Source organism: Pisolithus orientalis (assembly GCF_024613125.1).
Source record: "Pisolithus orientalis strain OTSU chromosome Unknown F5J12scaffold_2, whole genome shotgun sequence".
Taxonomy (NCBI): domain Eukaryota; kingdom Fungi; phylum Basidiomycota; class Agaricomycetes; order Boletales; family Pisolithaceae; genus Pisolithus; species Pisolithus orientalis.
Genome location: NW_026260783.1, coordinates 708064 through 728595, shown reverse-complemented (window position 1 = coordinate 728595; position 20532 = coordinate 708064). Strand labels below are relative to the sequence as shown.

At 48.9% G+C, this 20532-nt stretch overlaps 8 protein-coding genes across 8 annotated transcripts; 3 read left to right on the top strand and 5 right to left on the bottom strand.

The window, feature by feature from the left end:
- Positions 1-355: 355 nt before the first annotated feature.
- Positions 356-661, bottom strand: F5J12DRAFT_734872 (uncharacterized protein; the record flags this gene model as incomplete). The annotated part of the gene is made up of 1 exon (XM_051741986.1): positions 356-661. A coding segment is annotated over one exon (306 nt), but the record flags the coding sequence as incomplete, so codon positions are not given.
- A 1319-nt stretch (positions 662-1980) lies between these two features.
- F5J12DRAFT_796567 (P-loop containing nucleoside triphosphate hydrolase protein) lies at positions 1981-3399 on the bottom strand. Its single transcript, XM_051744127.1, has 4 exons — positions 3218-3399; positions 2468-3165; positions 2228-2385; positions 1981-2178 (listed from the first exon to the last, which is right to left on the bottom strand). The coding sequence occupies exons 1-3, from the start codon at positions 3335-3337 to the stop codon at positions 2367-2369; spliced, it is 837 nt and encodes a 278-aa protein (XP_051604803.1). The 5' UTR covers positions 3338-3399; the 3' UTR covers positions 1981-2178; positions 2228-2366.
- Positions 3400-3762: 363 nt separating this feature from the next.
- On the top strand, positions 3763-5043 carry F5J12DRAFT_796559 (P-loop containing nucleoside triphosphate hydrolase protein). The gene is made up of 3 exons (XM_051744126.1): positions 3763-3859; positions 3933-4099; positions 4154-5043. The coding sequence occupies exons 2-3, from the start codon at positions 4067-4069 to the stop codon at positions 4922-4924; spliced, it is 804 nt and encodes a 267-aa protein (XP_051604802.1). The 5' UTR covers positions 3763-3859; positions 3933-4066; the 3' UTR covers positions 4925-5043.
- On the top strand, positions 5044-6899 carry F5J12DRAFT_918354 (P-loop containing nucleoside triphosphate hydrolase protein). Its single transcript, XM_051749222.1, has 10 exons — positions 5044-5123; positions 5178-5354; positions 5412-5506; positions 5562-5659; positions 5711-5892; positions 5945-6081; positions 6139-6307; positions 6364-6438; positions 6492-6569; positions 6629-6899. Exons 1-10 carry the CDS (start codon positions 5103-5105, stop codon positions 6665-6667), a joined length of 1071 nt encoding a protein of 356 aa, XP_051604801.1. The 5' UTR covers positions 5044-5102; the 3' UTR covers positions 6668-6899.
- F5J12DRAFT_796551 (uncharacterized protein) lies at positions 6900-7574 on the top strand. The gene is made up of 5 exons (XM_051744125.1): positions 6900-6999; positions 7050-7147; positions 7218-7278; positions 7341-7443; positions 7499-7574. The coding sequence occupies exons 1-5, from the start codon at positions 6997-6999 to the stop codon at positions 7522-7524; spliced, it is 291 nt and encodes a 96-aa protein (XP_051604800.1). The 5' UTR covers positions 6900-6996; the 3' UTR covers positions 7525-7574.
- Positions 7554-12701, bottom strand: F5J12DRAFT_796546 (superkiller protein 3). The gene is made up of 17 exons (XM_051744124.1): positions 12544-12701; positions 12436-12493; positions 12334-12384; positions 12202-12287; positions 12071-12146; positions 11742-12026; positions 11452-11695; positions 11203-11396; positions 10998-11155; positions 10555-10949; positions 10121-10488; positions 9160-10062; positions 8896-9102; positions 8210-8838; positions 7972-8158; positions 7873-7910; positions 7554-7850 (listed from the first exon to the last, which is right to left on the bottom strand). The coding sequence occupies exons 1-17, from the start codon at positions 12666-12668 to the stop codon at positions 7592-7594; spliced, it is 4263 nt and encodes a 1420-aa protein (XP_051604799.1). The 5' UTR covers positions 12669-12701; the 3' UTR covers positions 7554-7591.
- F5J12DRAFT_796530 (P-loop containing nucleoside triphosphate hydrolase protein) lies at positions 12702-17601 on the bottom strand. Its single transcript, XM_051744123.1, has 28 exons — positions 17386-17601; positions 17226-17324; positions 16836-17168; positions 16689-16787; positions 16324-16632; positions 16201-16275; positions 16082-16152; positions 15953-16028; positions 15676-15754; positions 15601-15626; positions 15484-15555; positions 15384-15434; positions 15234-15265; positions 15064-15185; positions 14986-15013; positions 14831-14937; positions 14707-14779; positions 14379-14657; positions 14288-14331; positions 14136-14239; positions 14013-14080; positions 13869-13962; positions 13784-13816; positions 13674-13732; positions 13577-13625; positions 13426-13462; positions 13159-13371; positions 12702-13107 (listed from the first exon to the last, which is right to left on the bottom strand). Exons 1-28 carry the CDS (start codon positions 17517-17519, stop codon positions 12796-12798), a joined length of 3078 nt encoding a protein of 1025 aa, XP_051604798.1. The 5' UTR covers positions 17520-17601; the 3' UTR covers positions 12702-12795.
- F5J12DRAFT_796500 (amidohydrolase family-domain-containing protein) lies at positions 17586-20480 on the bottom strand. Its single transcript, XM_051744122.1, has 16 exons — positions 20133-20480; positions 19973-20065; positions 19848-19919; positions 19661-19782; positions 19424-19589; positions 19211-19373; positions 19136-19160; positions 18963-19086; positions 18880-18905; positions 18711-18818; positions 18505-18658; positions 18427-18454; positions 18346-18379; positions 18114-18286; positions 18021-18061; positions 17586-17960 (listed from the first exon to the last, which is right to left on the bottom strand). The coding sequence occupies exons 1-16, from the start codon at positions 20422-20424 to the stop codon at positions 17776-17778; spliced, it is 1806 nt and encodes a 601-aa protein (XP_051604797.1). The 5' UTR covers positions 20425-20480; the 3' UTR covers positions 17586-17775.
- Positions 20481-20532: the final 52 nt, after the last annotated feature.

Sequence of the window (20532 nt, the reverse complement as noted above, 5' to 3'; positions counted from 1 at the left end):
CTGACATGCAGTCGCGGAAATTGGTATTCCTTAACGCCCATCCTGTGCGATGGAAAGTGAGCTCAAACAGTCATAGCATGAGGACCAATACGTCGTACCTAACAGTATCAGCGGTCTGGATGTCCAAGCAACCCGGGGGTATAATCTGCATAGATGCCAACGCGCTCTTGACGAGTTACACTGTCTGACCCGGGGAATGGAGAACGCTTGATTAGAGCGAGCATAAATCTCCTTATTCACCATACCATCGGCCTGCACAAACCCAATGACGAGATAGGCATCGAGGGGATAGCAGGTCTGAAGGAAAGTGATCAGCGTCTCCCTACAACTGTTCTTTGACAGGATGACTTGTGCCGTTCGTCACAAGCGAATCCAGGGAGATTATAGCGTACACACGGGTAATGATAGAAGGCGCAGAATATCTCACGGGTTCTTCATACAAACCAGTAACACTTGTGGAGGGGGTCACCCCTTCCGTCACCAACTGGAGGAATGTAAATGGACGACTCGCGGGGTCCCCCTTGACGCTCAGAGGCAAGGTGTCTCCACTTTGTATAAAGCGTGTTGAGAAGTTCTGAGAAATTGTGTCATTGGCATTAGCCAGCTGATACCAGAACTCTCCTTGGATGGAGTCGTCGCCAGAAACTAGATCAAATGGCTGCGGAACAAATTCAGCATTAAGAATCAGAAGTTCTTGGAGAAAAGGATCGGCATCGAACACTGCGTGCCCTATCGTAATGTTCTGATGGTAAGCCGATAGCGCAATGTCGATAGTCGACAGTGATTTATTAAATCTGTTCTGTAAGGTAGCGGTAAGCGGGGAGTTGATGTACTGGTTCCACGATGAATCCATACTCCCAGTTGATCTCATCACAAAACCTACCACCAACACTCGAGGATACGAAAAACGCGATACCTGAGATGGGTGCGTCGCCTATGACTGACTTGACTGTCACATTAGCTGCCCCGTTCAAGTTAAACGTGGTGGAATCTTTCTCAATAACCTGGGGGAACATCGCTTCGAATACGGCTCCGTCCAGTGCCTGTAGGCTTATATTGTGGAATCTAACGGGGAGTAAGGCAACGTTTCTTGTTGACGCGCCATCAACGTTGTCTAACAGTGGCAGAATAAGCTGTGTACTGCATGTTCATACTCCTGCAAGGCTGGGAAAAAGATTAAGTATAGGCCCCTCGGCGGCCACGACGCCTCCGGAACTAAGAGTCATTTGTATGGCAGACTGGACGACCTGGAGAGAGAACCCGAAAAGGTTTTTGCTTTCAGCGATAGTGCTATTCGAAGCTGATAGGGGTGCGAACGCCTCACTTTGATTTTCCATGACAGTGCTGAGATCGGATAAAGTTATAGATTGAGAAAGTCAGGTGTTCCGTATCTTACAATGAGACATGGGCGAGAACTTACATCAAACTTCTGGCCTGGTAAAAAAAACATCAAGCGTCAGAGTCTTGAACGCAGTGAGCCAAGCCACCGATGTGCTACTTCTGGTGGGCTGCCCTTGATGCTCAATGTGACATTGTCTGCACCAGGACAATTGGAGAAGAGTCTGCCGATCACAGTGAGTGCACTACCACTCTGCGAAATCATGCATCCAGACAGACAAACAGTGGTCCGTGATTCAGAAGGTCAGTTGCTGACGATGCTAAAGGGAGACAGTCAGAAGGAATGCACTGCAGACATTCTTACGTCCACTCAAGATGTTTTCGAAATATGCCTGGAATTCCACTGTGCCGAGGTTGATGCCAAGCTCTGTAACCAACAATAGCCAACTTTCCACACATCAATCAGTTTGTATTGACAGAAGGGTAGGCGAGGGGATAAGTGAGTCAGTGGTAATAGCGATACCACCAGCAGTAACTGGAAATTGGAAATTGTGGTCCCTGACAAGTTATCGGACGCTGGGAGATGGTTTAATCGCGAAATCCAAGTTTTGGGTTTCAGCTTCGGTAAGATACGCGGCCAGAAGGATACCAGATTACACACTATGTGTTAATAGGCTTATGGCCCATGGACATGTACAGACTCACTTATGTTGGTTAATTTCGTGCCTTATGACAACTTACCAGCGGGTCTGCAGCCACGTCCGTTGGTCAGTCATCGCACCCGCAACGCCAGTGGGTCATAGTCTCCCAGCCATGTATTGGATGGTCGGCACAACTGGGCTTTGAGACTGTCAGTCTCGAGCTACAAAGAGAATGAAAGAGTCCGAACGTTGAAACGTTGAACGCTGAACGGTCATTTAAAAACCACGTCAAGATACATGTCTAAATATTTCGTACCCACAATCCAAGCAGCCAATCTCCAAACGAAGAATAAAACTACGACCACATACCCATCTCACAGACCAGAACTATCGTTGCGGTGTAGTCCTATATCATCAGGGTAGAGAAGCGTACCCGAATGAAAAGCCGTTCCAGCATCATCGGCATCTATTGCAAAAGGGCAACTCACCCTGATCGTAGCCATGGCATTATAGATGACAGAAACCCGGAGGCATTCCGCTGTTGTGTTTGGCTTGTGTTTCCCGATGCTAGGTGCGATTCATAGGGGACACAGGTTCTAGATATCAGGTCATGAACTGCCCGTCGAGAGGATGCACGACGTTCCTGCAACATTGCAGAGTCACAATGTTCGTCGGCCAACGTCGTTACGCATGCATGGCCAGCAAAATACATGCCACAATTGCGGAAATTCCCCGCGTTCTTTGTCCACCAGTTATCCATTTCTCCTGAAGAGTTTTCGAGGCAGGTTATAACCACGACCACAGGGACAGCAGCCCTGCATACTGTGGAGTAGAAAGTCTGATAATGCCGAACAAGGGCTCGCGTGGCTCTCGAAGCACGTACGCAATAGACCAGAAGGTCCACTTCTCCTTTCTTGAATAACTTCGATAGAAAACGCTTCAGGGGCCTCTCTGCGAAGGTAGCGGGTAACCAGTTGAACGTCCCACTATCCAGCCCAACGGTATCCCATACTCTGAACTTCCGATTATTTATGGTCACCTCGTATCCCTGATTACGTGCGGTGCACGCAACTGCATCAGAAGATGTCTCTGCTCCGTTCGACCCGACTATCAGGTTAACGAGGGAACTCTTCCCAACGCCGGTTTCCCCAAATATGATGACGTTATGGACGGGCTGTCCACTTTGCTGGAAGAATATGAACACTGTAACTACACTTCGTGGTAGAAGAGTAACGGACCTCCCTCGAAGTCATCTTGGTTCCTTTGGTGAACAGTGTCAACCGTGCTATTTGATATCCTTCTGTGGTTCTTGTTGATAGATTGGCAGCCCACCGAACAACAGGACCTGATTTGTCCATTAACCACTTGTATGGACCTCAATAACACTAGAAAGAAGTACTCGTTGGAGTGTAACGCACTGCTGCGTTGAGCTGGACGGTGCAACGAAGGTGTCTGTGTAGAGCAGAGGAGATAGGACCGCTTGCACAACATCACATGGACCACACGACGGTGCCAACAGGGGACCAGCCTTGTGACTCCAACCTTGCAATACCCCGCGGTGGACATTGCCGAGGTTGCTTAGGGTTGCAAAGTGAGCAACGTGGAGAGCACAAGTCATTTCGAGGGGTAAACGTTCCTTTCCACAAAGGATGCTGGTTCGCGAGGACCGGTCGTTTCTGAGAGTTTTGAACTCTGTACTACATACGCCGCCTAATACGAAACCAATTGACTTGGATGTTACTGCATATCGAGTGCGATGTTTTCTTGGCGCTAAGCGAGCGCCAAACGTTGCTGACTCCCTACAAACCCTCGTTCGACTCGGACGGTAGGTTTAGTGGAGGTTTTACACGCTGCCTCCATGAGGCAGATGCATCACTACGGTATGCCAGCCATGCATCGTTCCCTACCACTGTGTGTTTCCGTAACATATCAACCCCAACCACTCACTTCCAGCCCGTCGTCCTCTGCACGGTAGGCGCATTTAAACCTTTCAACCACTTGCAGTGTATCGTTCTGCGTCCATATACCGTAGAAGGCGTTATACGCTGCTCCCCGTAGCTCCGAGTCTTCAGACGTCCTCAGGCGAAATGTCAGAACACCCTCCAGCCGTCCCTCCAGCCGTGAGTAGTGGGATGTATGTATGGTAACTATATCTTCTGATGTTCCCCACATAGTCCAGTCCTATCAATATTGTCCTTTTTGGCGAAACTGGCGTAGGGAAGAGTTCGGTTGTTAACCTCATTGCCGGGCAACCCATCGCCAAGGTTTCCGCTGACGTTGACGGGTGCACGATGTCATCAACCCGATATGATATCCAAGTCCACTCGCAGTCCTATACCGTCTATGACACTGTCGGTCTTGAGGAACCCCAGATGGGTGTCAACGGCTACTACGATGCTATAGAGAAGGCATACAAACTCATCAGGTCTCTGGGTGAAACCGGGGGTATTCACCTTCTTCTCTTCTGCATGCGCGGTGGCCGGATAACCGCCACCACGCAGAGCAACTACCGGTTATTCCACGAGTTTCTCTGCGACAAGAGAGTACCTATCGCGCTCATTTTCACCGGCCTTGAGCGGGAGGAAAGGATGGAAGATTGGTGGATCAGAAACCAGACCAATATCAAGAGATATGGCATCCATAGCGTTGGTCACGCGTGCATAACGGCGGTTCAGGATCCCGAAGACCAGGAGCAGGTTGCAAAGTACGATGAGTCTAGGAAGACCCTGTTGTCGCTCTTGCAGAAGTGCACAGCAAATGGCACAGGGTTGATAATGGACACCCCGAGCTGGCTCGTGATGTTCCTTAGGCGAATGGCAACTTTTCTGCCACGGAAGCGTGTGCCAAAACAAAAAGATTACACTCGCGTCCTGACAAAACGTTGTGGTATGGAACCGGACGCAGCGAAAAGGGTCGCTAGTCTTATAAAGAGCGGCGAGCGTTAGGTCGGAAGGTTGTGTGAGCTATGCATATGAACATACGAACTAGCTACTGTTGTACATGTTTTCCGTGTTATCTGGTTTATTGCAAGGCAGTAGTACTGAGTAATAGAATCCCTATTGGACTACGCGACAGATCAAAGTGAACGCGTCGACGCGACCAACATTTCATTCTGAATCACCCATGTCACTCTGGGTTGACCGAGTAAGTTCCTCTCTTCTCCATTCACACAAAGAATTTTATTTGGAAAAAATTCAGTTTAGGCCAAAAACACTTGATGACCTCCACTACCACCATGACCTCTCTACCCGGCTGAAAGCACTCGCCGCCTCTGAAGATTTTCCACACATGCTCTTCTATGGTCCATCAGGTGCAGGAAAGAAAACTCGCATAAACTGCACGCTGAGGCAACTGTTCGGCACCGGTGTGGAGAAGGTGCGAGGGTTCCATTCCCCTGTGCAGAGGTTAAGACGTACTAACTGAGGTGCAAAGCTCAAAATTGATCAAAGAGTTTTTGTATCACCCTCAAGGCGAAAGCTGGAGATCAACTTGGTACAGAGCAGCTACCACATCGAGATTACTCCCAGGTGCGTCCATGTGCTGTCTCCAGCCATGAGAACTAACCAACAGACGGTGCCGCAGTGAAGCAGGGAGTTACGACAGAGTGGTTGTGCAGGATCTTCTAAAGGAGATCGCGCAGACCCAGCAGGTAGATCTTGGTGCGAAGCACCGCTTTAAAGGTTTCTCCTAGTTGTATTGCTGCGTCGGACGCATCCTTATTTTTCCTATAGTTGTCGTCATCAACGAAGCCGACTTCTTATCCAGAGATGCCCAAGCAGCTTTGCGTCGCACGATGGAAAAGTACATGTCAAACATGCGAATCATATTATGTGCCAACAGTACCAGCAGACTCATTGCACCAATCAGGAGTCGGTGTCTGCTCGTGCGTGTAGCTGCACCGACAGCGCAGGAGGTCAGTTAGACTTGCTATTGACACCAGTTTTTCACGACTTATCTACGAGTAGATCCAAGCGGTAGTGGAACACGTCGCGAGGAAAATGAAGTTCGACGTCCCTCCAGAGGCTTCCCTGCAAATAGCGGAGGATGCTGCTGGGAATATGCGGAAGGCCCTTCTCGTGTTTGAAGCACTTAAGATGCAATCGTATGTCTTGAACACTCACACGTAACCGGTACCTGTTTTCAATACCATGATTGCCAGTCCCGACCTTTCTGGTCCTCTCCGGATTGCAAAACCGGATTGGGAGACCTACTGTCACAAAGTGGCCGAGCTTATAGTTCAGGAGCAATCGCCAGCACGGGTCATGGAAGTCCGTGCGAAGTTTTACGAATTGCTAAGTCACTGTATACCACCAACTGTTATCCTCAAGGTTCGTCCATGCCTCATCGAAGTTATGGACTTTGGTTTACATGAATGTTACACAAGACTGTGGCAGAAAAAGTAGCGGAAAGGGTTGATGAGGCTTTGAAAGCCGACGTCATGCATTGGGCTGCATTCTACGTAAGTTGGCAGTTTCCACTCTTGCTTTCTGCGTCCATAGTCATTATAAACAGGAACTGCGTATGCGGTTAGGTAGCAAGAAGATATACCACCTCGAAGCTTGGGTGGTCAAAGTGATGTGTCTGTACAAGGTACGCATATAGAGTCTCAACTTACCTCTAGATACTCGACTAACCGGGACCTCCCTTAGCATTTCACCTACAACTTTGATATGTCCGAATTTGATTAGATGCAACATGTTGCGAACCGGGATAACAATCACCCGCTACCCAGTGAAGAACATGGACAAGCCGTCAAGAAGTGGAACAGGCAGCAGCTTAGGCAAGTTGCAAAGGGAACGCACATAATTTAGTGTGCTCAGTCGGACTTTGGCAATTGTAGCATTTCATCCTGGTAGTTACTCCGATATCCAGTGTAACCTAGTTGTGGTGGCTTGGGTTGGTGAATGTAGAGAGTTGATGCCTCTGCAAAAAAAGGAAATACAATCAGGCTGGAAGTTGTAGTAACATGATCTTTGTACTCTGTCTTATTCTTTAGTGGTCCACCTATCTGTGAAACATGGTCAGTCCATGCAAATGCACCCCCGCTCCGATAACTAACCGCGTACCAAGCTCATATTTTCTGTATTCAAAACGCTGACAGATCAGCGTGTAACCGTCGAACTCAAAAACGATCTCTCAATAACAGGCGTCCTCAAGTCAGTTGACCAGTTCGTGCCATCTCTCCTATTTTTCGTCACCTACCTCTTCAACTTCCACCGCCCAATGGACTCGATGTAGGTTCCTGAACATCCGCCTGGATTCCATTAAAGTCCTCGACGAAGCGAGACATCCACATATGGCGAGCACAACCCCATGATGCTTGGTGTTCTCTTACTGTGTCTAACTCAAGCCTGGGTTCAGATGGCGGTCAAGAACTGTTTCATCCGGGGATCTGTCGTAAGATACGTGCAGCTACCGGCCGAACACGTCGACACACAGCTCTTGGAAGATGCAACACGGAGAGGTGGGTGCATCGCGTTAAATCTCATGTCTAACATCCCAAGTCTGTCTGTCTACAGAGGCCGCGAATCAGTCAAAGCGGTGATCCACTGCTGTACAGTAGAGCAGAAAAGAAAGATAATTAAAAGTAGTGCACAGGTACGTCATCCTTACTACAGACCCGCATTCCTTGCTCGTACGTATGCCAACGTCTTCCAGTTCTGTACATTCCCTGGATCCAACATGATTGCTTTCTGTGCGTGACTCAAGGCATGTCCCTCTTTCCCATTGTCGGCGATACACGCTACTGCAAGGGTGTCCTTCGCTTCTTCCAAGCTACGCACCGCAGAGTCGACCGCGAGAATGGCTTGTGTTGCTGCTCTGTTACCTTGCTTGAGTATGAGCGACGCAAGGTCCCGGCGTAGTCTTAGGCTAGAGGGTTCTATATAGTAACGCTTTCTGAACGACCCGGACAGCCTGCTCGATATCGGCCTAGGAAGTAGGTGGAATCACTGAGTCACTAAGAAATGAGAAGCAAGAGATCAAGATTTACTAGACCGAGATAATGTTGCATGAGAAGATACGTGACATCTCCGCGAGGATCGAGCTCTTGACGCCGCCCGACAGGCAGGGACTGTATCTCGGATAAAGCCGCATCCACAAGGCTGTCGTCTTCAGTGAGGATGCCCATCCCAGTGAGGGTGCTAATTGAGATCAAGTTCTCCGGATCTGCGGTGATGCTGTATGATTATAAGCGGACTGGTCGGTGACCCAAAAAATTTGATTGCCACCTGTCAAGTAACAATGCCTTCGCTGACTCCCTGAGCTCGTCCGTCCCGATTGTCCACATACACTGAGCAAGGAGGACGGTGGCGTGTCCTCGGAGAACTTGGTTGTCTACAGTAGCATCAAGTGCAGCTTGAAACCTCGTCATAGCACTTTGGAGGTCTCCAAGCTTGAAATGCGCCAATCCGCTCCCAAACAACACCTGTACTTTCAGTACTCCAATCTCAGGTTCGCATTCACGATCCATGGCAACTTGTTCCGGCAATAATCCGAGCGCAGTCTCGAATGACTCTAGTGCTCCACTATAATCACGCAAACCGACCTTCAGTCGGGCAAGATTGGTATGCGCAACGGTGAACTGCCTTTCTATGAGGGGGTCCTCCGTGTCCTCATACACAATTTCCAGGAGCATTATTGCGCGGCTAATCCACTCTGCGCCCTGTTCTAGTCCGCCGAGGCGCTCACATACCAATCCCAAGAGATGCAAAGCTCTTGCGTCGTCTTGACGTTGTTTCGCGTAAAGGTTCAGAGCAGCGAAGGCAAGCAGCATTTCCTCCTTCGTAAGAACTCGGGTTTTCACTTGGCGGGACATTGGCCGGAAAAGTCGAGCAGCAAACTCTACAGTTGCTGCTGGCTTAAGTTAAAGTCAGCCACGGATGCGTTGACCTTATTCTAATGGGTTCGAACTTACCACAAGAGGGGATAACCCGACTGCGTGTTCTAGCAACGCATGAGCATGATCGTCGTCTCCGCTTGTCACCGTCACCAGCGCTAGGCCGATCCATGCAAGAGGACAGTCAGGATCCAGTATATGTGCCTTAGACAACGCTTCGTGCGCCAGGGCCACGTCATTGTAGTACAAATATAACAGTCCGAGTTGAATCCAAGCGACTGTATTCTGTAATCGGAGGTGAGCTGTTGAAGTTGATATTTATATAATGCGTTTCAAACTTGCCTTTGGATCCAGCTCCAAAGCTCTGATATATGCATGTTGGGAAATTTTCGGCTTGTCAAGAAAATACGTTATACCGAGTGCTGTCCAGTACGTGGCATTGTCTGGGTCTTGGCATAAAGCTTCTTTCAGTAGTGAGGCAGCCACTTCCAACGCCGGCGTACGACCGGCCATTTTCTCCTTCGACCACGCATGCAGTGTCTGTCCAAGGTCGTAAAGTGCGCTGCCCATCACAGCATCATCCGTTGATCCGATAGTGATGCGATAATCGTAGCTAGCAACAGCAACTTGAAGCGCGTGCGAGCCAGTTAGTGGGACCCCGTCCCGTATGGGGTTAAGAGTGAAAACGTGTGCAATGCGCTTGCTAGTAACATGTTGTATCGTCGATGTTATCTTCACAAGTATATCCCGAATAACTTCTTGATCGACAAATGTCGTTGCTTCCGAAAGCCCGAGGAGTGCGTCCCCTATTACTTTCCATGCAATGCCACCGTATCCAGAACTCGCCTGAACTGTTGAGAGACACGTCGCGATACTTGATGCGAAAGTTCGTTCTGCTCGGGAAAAGAATCCGCCAAGCCATTCTTGTCGAGCGAGAGCCAACTCAGTTAGCGCAAGAGACATCAAGACTCCAGCCTCGTTGGGCCGTTTTTGCAGTACTGAATTATAGGAGTCCAAGGCCTCCCCAAATCGACCAGTCTGCCTCTGCACTTCTCCAATGAGGTAGGTGCATAACCAATCATCTGGGTTGAGCTCATTTGCTCGTGCAAGCGCCTTCACCGCAGCAGCATAGCGGCCTGCTTTACTATAGGCCTCACCTAGGCGCAGCCAGCAGACTCCGTCCTCTTCCTCTTCTCTCAAGGCTATTTGCAACGCCTCAATGGACTCCGCATAATTTCGACGCGACTAAGTCGAGCGGATATGGTCAGCGTGACGTAACGTCCATAAAAAGCTAGTCGTTCACCAGTTCTACGACACCGATTGCTTTCCAGGCCCAAGTGTTCGTTGGAAGATACCTCCCGACAACTACGCCACCTTCCTCCTCAGCGCCGGGATCTAGCTCACCCTCACCTTCCATTGTCCTGCGGGCGACGACCTCCACAAGATCCCATTCTCGCTCATCCGCAAAGCCCTCGGCTAGTCTCCTTGCAGCTTCTACTTCTGTAGGATCCAGTTCAAAAGCTTTCTGGAAGCATTTCGATGCTCGCGTGGGATCGGGTGGCACAGCAAAGTCGGAATAATAAACGCCAAGAGAGGTGTATGAGGGGGCATACTCTGGATCACACCTCAGTGACTGAATGAAATTTGCGTAAGCTTCTTCGCGGGAGCTACCTGGGTACGTAGGAAAGTAGAGGATAGTCAGTCTTCGCAGGTCCCACACAGGAAAATTTGACTGACCACCCAGATCCCAACAGGCCCTACCAATGCGCCACAGACACCTTGCCCTGTCAAATTTGAACTTTTCACCCTCTAAATCCCTCAACACCTCCCTTAGTGCTTGCACGCCTTCTGCGATCCTAATTCTACAGAGGCACCATGCACACTCTTCCCTGGCACGCAGACGTTTCGGCGCGTCCGCGGGGAGCCGTGCTATGGCTTTGGAGAAAACTCTCTCGGCTTCCTCCCATCTGTCAGCTCGCTGGAGTATGTAACCGCAGGCGAGTAGTGCATCGACGTGTTCTGGATCCTGTTTTAATACATCATCCAGCAGTCGGCGGGCACGTTGATGGTGCTTTGGAGGGTACAAGTGAACTAGAGCGGTTGCCAGGGCGACATTGAGCGCCTTGCGCACACTTTGCGATGTATCAGGAAAGTCTCCCTAGTAGAGTTGGGCCACTCACTTTCCAAGCTTACGACCTGTGTTCTCCTCGTATTTCTTAACCAGTTCAAGGCCGCTTTCAGCCACGTGAATCACACTCAGATAGTCCCGCTCTTGTAAGTAAACGTCGACAACCACTCGAGTAGCCAAGAGTGAATCTTGCAGTGAGCCAAATGCATTCTGAGAAGATAATGGCATAAATTGATGGAGAATAACGACAAACTTACCAAGGTGGCATTGAGCAGCTCGCCATCATCGCTCGCCAGCTTCGACACGACGTTCGGTGGCTCGTTTGCTTCGCTGTCGATGTCCTCATCAATTGGTATGCCCATGTACAGGAAGTAGCCCCTTAGTAGTTGGGCCAGATCAGTTTCGGGGAAGACCTGCATATATCGCCTGAGAAGGTCCAGACCATATTCACCTAAATGGACAGTTTTAGTGTCATTGCACTGTCATGAATATGAAGTAACATTTACAGACTGTCTCTTTGTCCATTCCTTCTAAAGAGATCGACCATGCTAATTGATTGCGTATCCCAATGGCCACAATGCCATTAACTAGCTCGGAAAGCTCGATCCCAATACGGTTTTTCTCCGGATCTGACGAAGGTAATGCATGAAATGTTTGCTGTTTGTAGCGTATCATCTTAGCTTCTACAGAGCGACGTAGTTCATCAGATGTTTTAGGGTGGTTCAATACTTCTTGGTATAGAAGTGGAAGCTGTATGCTGGCGTCAATAAAGGAAGCTAATTGCAGATTGCCAGACCTTCGATGTCCTCCACACTTCTAACCCAATTTCTTTCCGTAATATATGTGGTGGGGAAGTTCCGAGGCGTGTGCGTCTCTTGTCGAACTCGACCTTCATGAATGTCTCTTCTTCTTGCTCGGTTAGGGTCATGATCTCCTCTATCACAGGGAGTGAATCATGAATCGCTTCTTGCGTAACAAATGTCGTCGTAGAATCGGGATTTGTATGATCCGGCGGCGGCAACGTTGACAGAGTGTCATAATACGGGGAATCCGGAAGAAGATAGGAAAGTGCTGTGATAATCTAGAAATAGTTGGTACAATGGATTATTGGATGATTCAGCTTACCTGCTTCCGTGATCCATGCTGCCGACTTGTTTCGATGAGTTTTTGCAAGGTCTCTGCCGCCCTCGTCGCATCGTTGCTGGTATCACGCCGGTTAAAATCATGCGGACTCAAGACATGACGTACCAACTCACCTGGCAGAAAATATGCGCAGTACCTCCTCCAGAGCACCAGCGAAAGAATCCCATTGTTCCTTTTTCTCGTACAATCTGGAGATTCCCTGAGACTGTTGTGAAAATTATACTGGGCACAAAAGTATTACCCACCTGCCAGGCGAGAAACTGATCAGGTTTCAATTCAGTTGCCCTACGATAGAGCTACAAGGTCATTAGTGTCTCAACGAGACACCTTGCAATTTGACAGCTTACTTGTTCGCTCTTGTCATGGCGACCTAATTCCAGATATGCAAGCCCCAAAAAGACATGGCTAGGGATCCATCAGAAAAGCGCCATGGGACGTATGTCCAAACCACACACGCGTTGTAGTTGTCTGGTTCGTGATCGAGAACCTGGGACGCCGCGTCTCGCGCAGCCTCGTATTGCTTCTTCCCAAGGGCATCCCTGGCTGCCTTGAGTTTGGATTTAACGAAAGGAGAAGACATGACCAAGGGTTTTGCTACTCGCGCTACAGGGGACAGGGTTGGCTATTACGTAATATCTACTGATCTCTGTGATACATAGTCCGACTGGATCGGGGGGGGGGGGGGGGGGGTGGATGTACAGAACTAATTACCCATCTTCTGCTTCGTGGTCGCCAAAGTTGGAATTGGATGTCTTCTCAAATAAAAATGAAATTGTTCCACCCGGAACGTCGCGAGCCAACTGTGCGTCGTCCGACATCGCTGCGAGGTTGTCAAGGTCGGCAGCCGCTAGTAATTTATCCAGTCTGGAAGCTTCCTCCACTTCTAAGTCACCGTTGATTGGATGAAGAAGGTGTCGGAGAATGTCATCTTGTATCTCATCAGGGGCCACACGGCGAAGACAGTCGATGTGCGTCCACTCTCCTAAACTTGCAAGTTCTGCCCTCTTCTTCTGCAGATCCTGCAATACTCATTAATGTGAACGGTAAAGGCGAAACACAACAGTATTCACCGCCTTGTCCATTTCATCCAAGTGGGCTTTGGTGAGTTGTGAGGCCACTACGAAGTTATCCACGAGTGGTGCGGCGTCTTCACAAGAAATCTCTTCTCTCTCACTCTTGTCGTCGGCGCCCTCGAAGGCGGACACTCGTCCGCCGCAACCACAGCCCAGCAAAGCATGGGTATGACAACCAGTGTCTGGATGTACGCGGAAGATGTCACGAAGCTATACGAGATTGTGAAGGCGTTTAGTTCATGACGAAATTGTGAAGCTTCCTACCTCTTTCCGCGTGAATGAATCTGCTTTAGACCCGGAACTACCCTAGCTTGTGTGATCAATAAATGCACCAATAGGAAATGACACTCGTACGGTGCCCATTAGGGCTGCGAATAAAAGGTCGGTAAGCTTCTCAGTCAGGAGAGGTTACGACTTACAGTCACTCAGTCCAATCTTCGTAACTTGCCGCTGATAGATTTTCTCTGTTGCTTAGTGAAGATACGACAGCTCAAAGCCTTACGGACACTGACCATCAATTGTACCAGCGGTGAGAAACCTGTAGATGAACACTGGTCGCTTCTGACCGTCACTAATGATCGCCTCAGAAAACTATCAAGTGCAGTTTATCACCGGAACCTACCGATGGATGCGTGCCATAGACTGTAAGTCATGACTGCTTGCAGAGTTGGCCTGAAGTTCACCCAGAAATTTGGCATGTACAGTACCTCGGATTCCAATCAGAATCGATCAAACACAATCGTGACGCGCCGATGAGATTCAAGCCGACCCCTCCTGCTTTGGCACTGAGAAGGAACAGAACTAGAAAACCGATCACTGCGCAGCACGGTTAACTCACTAAGAGGACTCACAATGACTCTGCTGTGAAGACTTGTTGAACACATTGACATATTCCTGCCGTTTGTTAGCCGGTGTTTGTCTATATGTACCCGCATAAGCACCAACGAATTGCACGGAGAAGTAATCTGATTTACCCGTCTAAGCGGAGGTACGTGTAAGAATTCTTCTTGCAAAACGCCTCGATTACGTTGAGAGTTGAGGTGTAATGAGAGACGATGATACACTTTTCCTTAGTATGCTGCCAGTTCATTAGCATTGTCCACCGCAGCCTAGAGCTTCGGCATACTTCTCGAATCGCCCTCAGCAGATTGGCTACCGCAGTAAGCTTGCCTAGTCATTTTCAGCATTCAGATCACCGAGGCGACGCTACTACTAACCACTAATCGAGAAGTCTTCCATCGGCGTATTCCCGGGAAGTAGGTTCAGCGCATCAGTCACTCCAGGGCGAACGATAGGGCCTGATTTGGACAGCTTTGCTTTCTCTACTTGGGCTTTCAGGAGTACGGGACTATTGCTAACTTTGGTAAGCATGTTGATCAGGGCAAGAGACTCTGCGGTAGACCCCTCAACCAGAGCAGCCAGCTTCTCAGGATGAAGAATTGCTGCAAACATTGACAATTGTAACTGCGTGGGAGTCACAAAAACGACATATTCGTCTGTAAACATAATCAGGAGAGAGTACATGTGAGGTAGATTATGACAAACGCTTGGGTGGCAGGTAATTCTTGAGAATCGAAGCTTCACGACGCAACACGAAACTCTTGCCTATCGCTGTCAACTGGGTGGTTTGAATCAGCGATCGACCAAAGGTCTAAAGCAAAGTCTGTACCTGCGCCGCGCGTGCTTCCCCGAGCTCCAATTCCTTCGGAGTGCAATCCGGAACTCGGCTCTTCAGAATTGGCAGCTCATATACACGGCGAAAGGTAGGGTAATCATCTTTGTAATGTTCGTGAGGGTAACAAAATTATGGATTTCAATGCTCACCGAGCAGACCAGGATTACAGAAATCAGCCTTTCGGAGGTCGAGTCAACTATGTATGGGTCCCAACACGTACTGCTCACCATTGCGTGGAATTCACTCAGGTCATTCTGAATAGGGGTACCAGAAAGAATAATTCGGCGAGGCGTGCGCAGGGCTTTAAACACCGTTGAGGTCTTATTATTTGCTGACTTTAATCTGTGCCCTATGCTTTCCAAGTTAGAGTATGCAAGTGGAACACGTCACGGCAAACCTTCATCGCAGATAATAAGTCCAATCGGGGGGCTGGAATAAATGCAGTCCATAAGTATCCAAACCTGTAACAACTGCGCTTACTTGCAATATGCCAGTTCACCACTGAGGAATTTAGGATCGTGTCCATTACATGAAAAAGGCAACGCACATCACGCTTCGCAATTTCTCATATCCAATAACAAGCACTTGGTGGATTCTTCTGGAAAGCAAGTTCAGACAAAATTATTTCCGACAACAATGCAGCGCACGAATTTATGAAATGCTTGATCGAGGATTTATCCTTTTCGCCAGTGAAAACACCGACGCGGTCACGACCAAGCCTGCGGAACCGTTAACGACCTGTGATGGCAGCAGGAATCACCCACCATTTCCGAAATTCAGCGCGCCAGTTCTATCTCGTCTCAATCAGAGGTGTTGCAAAAAGCCTAGAAGCACCTTACATTGATCAGTGACACGGGGCACACGATCAACGCCTTCCCAATGACTCCTCCTCCACCATATGGGTTTTGCTCTTCGACACTCGAATAAATTCAGAACGTTTAAAGAAATATATGAACTTACTGAGTAGCGTCCAAATGAGTGCAACAGACTAGCGGTAATCAACAAACTGCGAGGCGCGAACGCAGTGGAAGACACATGCCTGTAGTGTCTTGCCTAAACCCCTGAGAATAGCAGTCATGTATCCGCAGCACACCCGAAGTAGTGGACACAACTCACATCTCATCTGCGAGGATACATCCCTGGCCTTCATGTTTCTTCATACCCATAACGCATTCGTACAGAAACTTCACGCCTAACAAGAGGTATTTAAATTCGCCTTGCAAAAACCCGAACAAAGGCGCCTACCTTCAATTTGGTGAGGACGCAAGTGTCTCGCAACTATCGGATCCAGCACAACAGCAATTACGGGCAACCCTCTGCGGCGTGAAGTCAAACTGGAACGAAGTGAGCTCATGAGAACCTACTTTTTGTTAAATTTCTCCGAATGCTCTTTCGTCGGCATTTTCATCACTACCGCGCCCTCGGCATCAGGGTTATGACTGCGACTCAAGTCAGTAATCACCTTACCAACCAGCTGCACAACTTACAGAGGGCCCTTAGGCTTCGTCTCGGGTATCTGGCCGTAAAATGACACAGGAGAAATAAATTTGTGTTGAGACCGTTGAATGTGGGTAGCATTATCCGTCCCCGGGAAATGAACTTGAGGCGGGTTGGATGTCATAGCAGGGAGACCGTCCACGCCTTCAGCACCCGGATCATGGTTTTCAATTTCAACGTCGATGATACGGGGCATTTGGGAAGCCTCCACGGGAGCATCCAACTCCACTTCCTTACTCCCGATATAAAAGCGGTAACCACTTTGTAGCTCATGGCCAGTCCAATCCTTGCGCCCAAATCTGTAGGGATACAGACTAAGCCGACGATTTTTGCCACTGGAGAACGAGTACCGGACATTGTGCCCTGCTGGGATATCACCATCAGCTTCTTGCCTACAAGGCTGACGAACGCGTCTCCATCCCAGGTCTTGTGTTTTTTAGTTTGTTGTTTGCGCCTGGGGCAGAAGGATTAGTTGTTTCCAATTAAGCATGTAGTGACTTACCAATTGGCTGTCCAGTACATGTGAGCCTCTCGTCTTTGTGGAGATTTGCTAGAACCCGTCGAACTCAAATCTACGGGTTCGAGTTCTACTACTGGCCTATGAATGGCTGGCGCTTTATATGGTGCGGTGAGTTTGCTAGGCTTCAATGGTGTGAACTGTTTCGAAGGTGCTGAACTCTTCGCAGTGGGAGTGGGTTGGGGGTCGCGGCCAAAGCATCTTCCAGATAAATAGTCAGCGCGCGATATAGAACGATCGATCCCAATTTCTCTTCCCCCGCATTGGTATTCTCCACCGACCTCCAGGTCGGCTGTGTTAAGTGAGCCTGACCCCATACTTTGGTAAAGTGTTATGAGCAACGACAACTCGACACCAAACATATTCTGTGCTCACAATTTTCCCTCAAGATCATATAGGGTTCCTTTCGAGCCATTCATCACAAGTACCGCGTCTCCATCCCATGTCTTATGTTTCTTGTATTGAGGGTATCGCCTGATAACATACAAACGGTTAGAAATCCATATTACCCAACTTGGGCCACAGAGGTGAGTACCATTGTATCATCCAAAACAGTTGCCCGTGGTTGGAATTGTCACGGTTACTCGTGCCGGCACTGGAAGTGTCTAGAGCAGTCCTCTTCCGTACGGGATGTTCTAATGACTGCGACTTCCGCTTTTCACCAAGCATGGAGACTCTAGTCCGATTAGGTTGCAGGGGAATGCGAAGTCAAGGGGTTCGACTACTGGCGGTGGATGGTTCGAAGATGCGTCGCGTCGCGCGTGCCACCCGACGCGTCGCCCAAGCTTTATTACATAACGCGACTAGGACGCCTAATAAACTGGATAGTCTACGCAGCAAACATGGCTCAACCTGTTTGACTCCACACAACCACCACATGACATTGACCAAGAGGGTATACGAAGGGCACACCACCACGTCTCCATCAGATGTACCCATAAACAGGGCGCCCATCGATGACGGTAGCCAGCACCTTCGTCTTCAAAATCCGATCAATTGGAATCGTCATGATGTTTTGCGATAAAACTACGAAGTCTGCGAGTTTTCCAGGAACAATTGATCCAAGCCTGTCCTCGGCAAAAGAAGCGTGTGCAGCATTGATTGTCATTCCTGCCGTGCAAACCTTAACAAATATCTGCATTCAAAAGTAGTCAACCAGTGGGCACGCACCTCTGAGGGCTTGCTCTCGCGATAGGCGTTGTTCAGGAAACCTAGAAGATAGTTGGCATTACGAAATGCTATGTGATAAGCCCTTTAGCTGACCATCCGGCTGAACCCTTGGGTGAGGTGCCATCCGGCGAGAGTCGCGTTATCGCAGCAAAAAATCCAGCAAGAGGATTCATATCTTCTACTGGAAAATCAGAGCCGAAAGCGAGAATTCCTCCATTATCATGCAATGACCGAAACGCATACAGCCCCTTCACACGTTCAGGGCCCTAGGAATGGTCAACATATGCTGTACCAAAGAATGCTACGCGAATAACGCGCCACCTACAAGACGCTCCTCCGCGTACCACATGTCACTAGTCCTATTCGAGCACGTCAGAAGACGGCAGCAGGAATTTGGAGAACTTACACGTGTGTAGGTTGAACGCTGGCTATCACTACAGACCACAACTGAGGATTACCGCACTTCATTACCTAGGCAACGTACCTCCCAGTCTACCAACGCGAATGACATCTTCCGGAGTTAAGATTTGTGCATGCTCGAGCCGCGGACGCAAGGCAGAGACGTTAACATACTGAAGAGCGTCTTCAAAAGCATCTAAAACGGCCCTGTTTGCGCAGTCACCAATAGCGTGCACATTCTAATCGGGGATGTGGGTTGGGTTATGTGGATGATAATCGCGAAATACTCACGATTTGCCAGCCATCAAGGAGATACTGTATGACCACGTCGTGTAGTAGCTGCTCCTCTATTCGCATAAAACCTTTTTTCTCCGGGTTATCCCAATATGGACTGCATAACTGTAGCAAGCAACGTGAAATGTCAGTAAGCCAAAAACCATCAGTATGGATAATTCTTCACCGCTGCCCCCCCAGATCGCAGTGCGCCTTTCGAGTGTTAAACTCACGCTAATTACTTTTTAAAAATGCGGCAAATACACATACCATCCGCAAAAATCTTGACGCTGCGTACATTCAGCCTACCGTTTCCAGCGTTTATGATCGGCGTCGACAAATTCCCATGGTAAGAACCCTTCTCGTCGAAGTGCCTCATTCCATAGATACGGATCTGCTAAGTCTGAACAGATCTTACAGGCGCAATCACCAATTATGCATACAGGAAGCACGGCCTTGGCAGCTTGTCTGCGAAGAATAGGCGTCTCTGCCCAGGAATGCCAGAAAGGGACTCTCACCTCTCAAAGAAGGCCAACGATACGGATCGGTAACCTGCATCGTGAATGGAAGTCAATCCTAACGACAACGCATCGTCAATCGTCGTAGTGAAATGTCTGAGTAAGTCTCGTTCAGTCAGGCCAGGTTTTTTTACCAAAGATTGTGCACTGTCTAGTAGCACTCCTTTCAAATCAGTAAGACCTTGGGGTGTCACCACGCCTAACCTTACTGACCAGTAGGCTCTCCGTTCTCTCTGCGGAAGATGACACCGCCTTCGATCTCCCTAGGCAGCGGAGCACTCAATTCAAGAGCTCTCTTTGAAAGCCAAAGGGCATGACCATCCTTGCTTTGCAGAACCACTGCTCTATCCCTAACAATCAAGTCACTTTCAAATGCGTCCTTCGGTGACATTGGTAACGCTGAGGTCAGGTTCTGGTGCACTCCTACCAGTTCACGTAGACTGTACGTACTGCGGTCGGCCATTCTTTTACAGACCAGGACAAATGATCCCAGCCCCAGCCCTCAATGAACGATGTGTTGTCGTACATGTCTGCATTCACTGAAATATGCTGCCTCACGAGAGTGATAATTTCTTGTGACAACAAGAGCGAGAACGGGATCAGGTGACATGCCGACAGAGTACAGGAAAGAACGAACCTTCTACCGACTTAGTATCTCCTAGAAAAAGTTGACGGCTAGCCCCATACTCCAAGATGTGTGCATGGGAATCTAGCGACTGATGCCGACAAATGAAAATTATCAAAGGACGTATGTAGACTAACCCGTCAAACCTGGTACTATGATCGAGCCGCGTTTGATATACCGGACCGAAAGTGGGGAGGCAAGTTTCGCGATCCAGCGTGAAGAAACGTCCTCTGCTCAATTCCAATATTAATGGGCTGGCCAAAAATTCGGTTTTAGATACGATAGATATAAACTCACCCAGACTACCTGTGTCGACGATGAACATATGATCGACTACAAGGCATTGCGCAACAGTATTGTTGTCGTCCACGGTATATATTTTCGCGCCTTCACGAGAGCACACAGCATAAAATTTTGGTAAATGAGACGAGATGGTCAGATGAAAGAACCCGACAAGAGGGAAGACAAGGGATATCAAAAGAACAAGAGATTTCCTGGTCTCTTCAGTTCCCCGCCGAGTCCTGGTCCTAGATAGATTTTGGTTACTACCAACGATGGAATCGTCACTGGTGATCTGGGACTTCGGCATGTCATATATATCAGCAATCGTGATATCAACTTCTGTGAGGACGTGACTCGAGGACGGGGAACGTACAGCCGAGTATCACGTGCACACTGCGGTCTACTACAGTGACGT

What these genes read in the sequence shown, in the direction of transcription:
- F5J12DRAFT_796567 (XM_051744127.1), bottom strand. Translation starts at nt 3,337, where the DNA reads ATGGACAAATCAGGTCCTGTTGTTCGGTGGGCTGCCAATCTATCAACA. An exon ending in CCAAGATGACTTCGAGGGAG is followed by an intron (nt 3,166 to 3,217) that starts GTCCGTTACTCT and finishes ATATTCTTCCAG; the next exon opens with CAAAGTGGACAGCCCGTCCA.
- F5J12DRAFT_796559 (XM_051744126.1), top strand. Translation starts at nt 4,067, where the DNA reads ATGTCAGAACACCCTCCAGCCGTCCCTCCAGCC. An exon ending in CTCCAGCCGTCCCTCCAGCC is followed by an intron (nt 4,100 to 4,153) that starts GTGAGTAGTGGG and finishes TTCCCCACATAG; the next exon opens with TCCAGTCCTATCAATATTGT.
- F5J12DRAFT_918354 (XM_051749222.1), top strand. Translation starts at nt 5,103, where the DNA reads ATGTCACTCTGGGTTGACCGA. An exon ending in TGCGAAGCACCGCTTTAAAG is followed by an intron (nt 5,660 to 5,710) that starts GTTTCTCCTAGT and finishes TTTTTCCTATAG; the next exon opens with TTGTCGTCATCAACGAAGCC. An exon ending in CTGCACCGACAGCGCAGGAG is followed by an intron (nt 5,893 to 5,944) that starts GTCAGTTAGACT and finishes ATCTACGAGTAG; the next exon opens with ATCCAAGCGGTAGTGGAACA.
- F5J12DRAFT_796551 (XM_051744125.1), top strand. An exon ending in GTCCTCAAGTCAGTTGACCA is followed by an intron (nt 7,148 to 7,217) that starts GTTCGTGCCATC and finishes GACTCGATGTAG; the next exon opens with GTTCCTGAACATCCGCCTGG. An exon ending in GGAAGATGCAACACGGAGAG is followed by an intron (nt 7,444 to 7,498) that starts GTGGGTGCATCG and finishes GTCTGTCTACAG; the next exon opens with AGGCCGCGAATCAGTCAAAG.
- F5J12DRAFT_796546 (XM_051744124.1), bottom strand. Translation starts at nt 12,668, where the DNA reads ATGTCTTCTCCTTTCGTTAAATCCAAACTCAAGGCAGCCAGGGATGCC. An exon ending in AGCATGGATCACGGAAGCAG is followed by an intron (nt 12,027 to 12,070) that starts GTAAGCTGAATC and finishes AACTATTTCTAG; the next exon opens with ATTATCACAGCACTTTCCTA. An exon ending in TGCAACATTATCTCGGTCTA is followed by an intron (nt 7,911 to 7,971) that starts GTAAATCTTGAT and finishes CCTACTTCCTAG; the next exon opens with GCCGATATCGAGCAGGCTGT.
- F5J12DRAFT_796530 (XM_051744123.1), bottom strand. Translation starts at nt 17,519, where the DNA reads ATGCTTGGTGAAAAGCGGAAGTCGCAGTCATTAGAACATCCCGTACGG. An exon ending in TGAGTGAATTCCACGCAATG is followed by an intron (nt 15,014 to 15,063) that starts GTGAGCAGTACG and finishes GACCTCCGAAAG; the next exon opens with GCTGATTTCTGTAATCCTGG. An exon ending in GGGAAGCACGCGCGGCGCAG is followed by an intron (nt 14,780 to 14,830) that starts GTACAGACTTTG and finishes CAAACCACCCAG; the next exon opens with TTGACAGCGATAGGCAAGAG.
- F5J12DRAFT_796500 (XM_051744122.1), bottom strand. Translation starts at nt 20,424, where the DNA reads ATGCCGAAGTCCCAGATCACCAGTGACGATTCCATCGTTGGTAGTAAC. An exon ending in AGAGAACGGAGAGCCTACTG is followed by an intron (nt 19,374 to 19,423) that starts GTCAGTAAGGTT and finishes CTGATTTGAAAG; the next exon opens with GAGTGCTACTAGACAGTGCA. An exon ending in TCGCGTTGGTAGACTGGGAG is followed by an intron (nt 18,455 to 18,504) that starts GTACGTTGCCTA and finishes TGTGGTCTGTAG; the next exon opens with TGATAGCCAGCGTTCAACCT.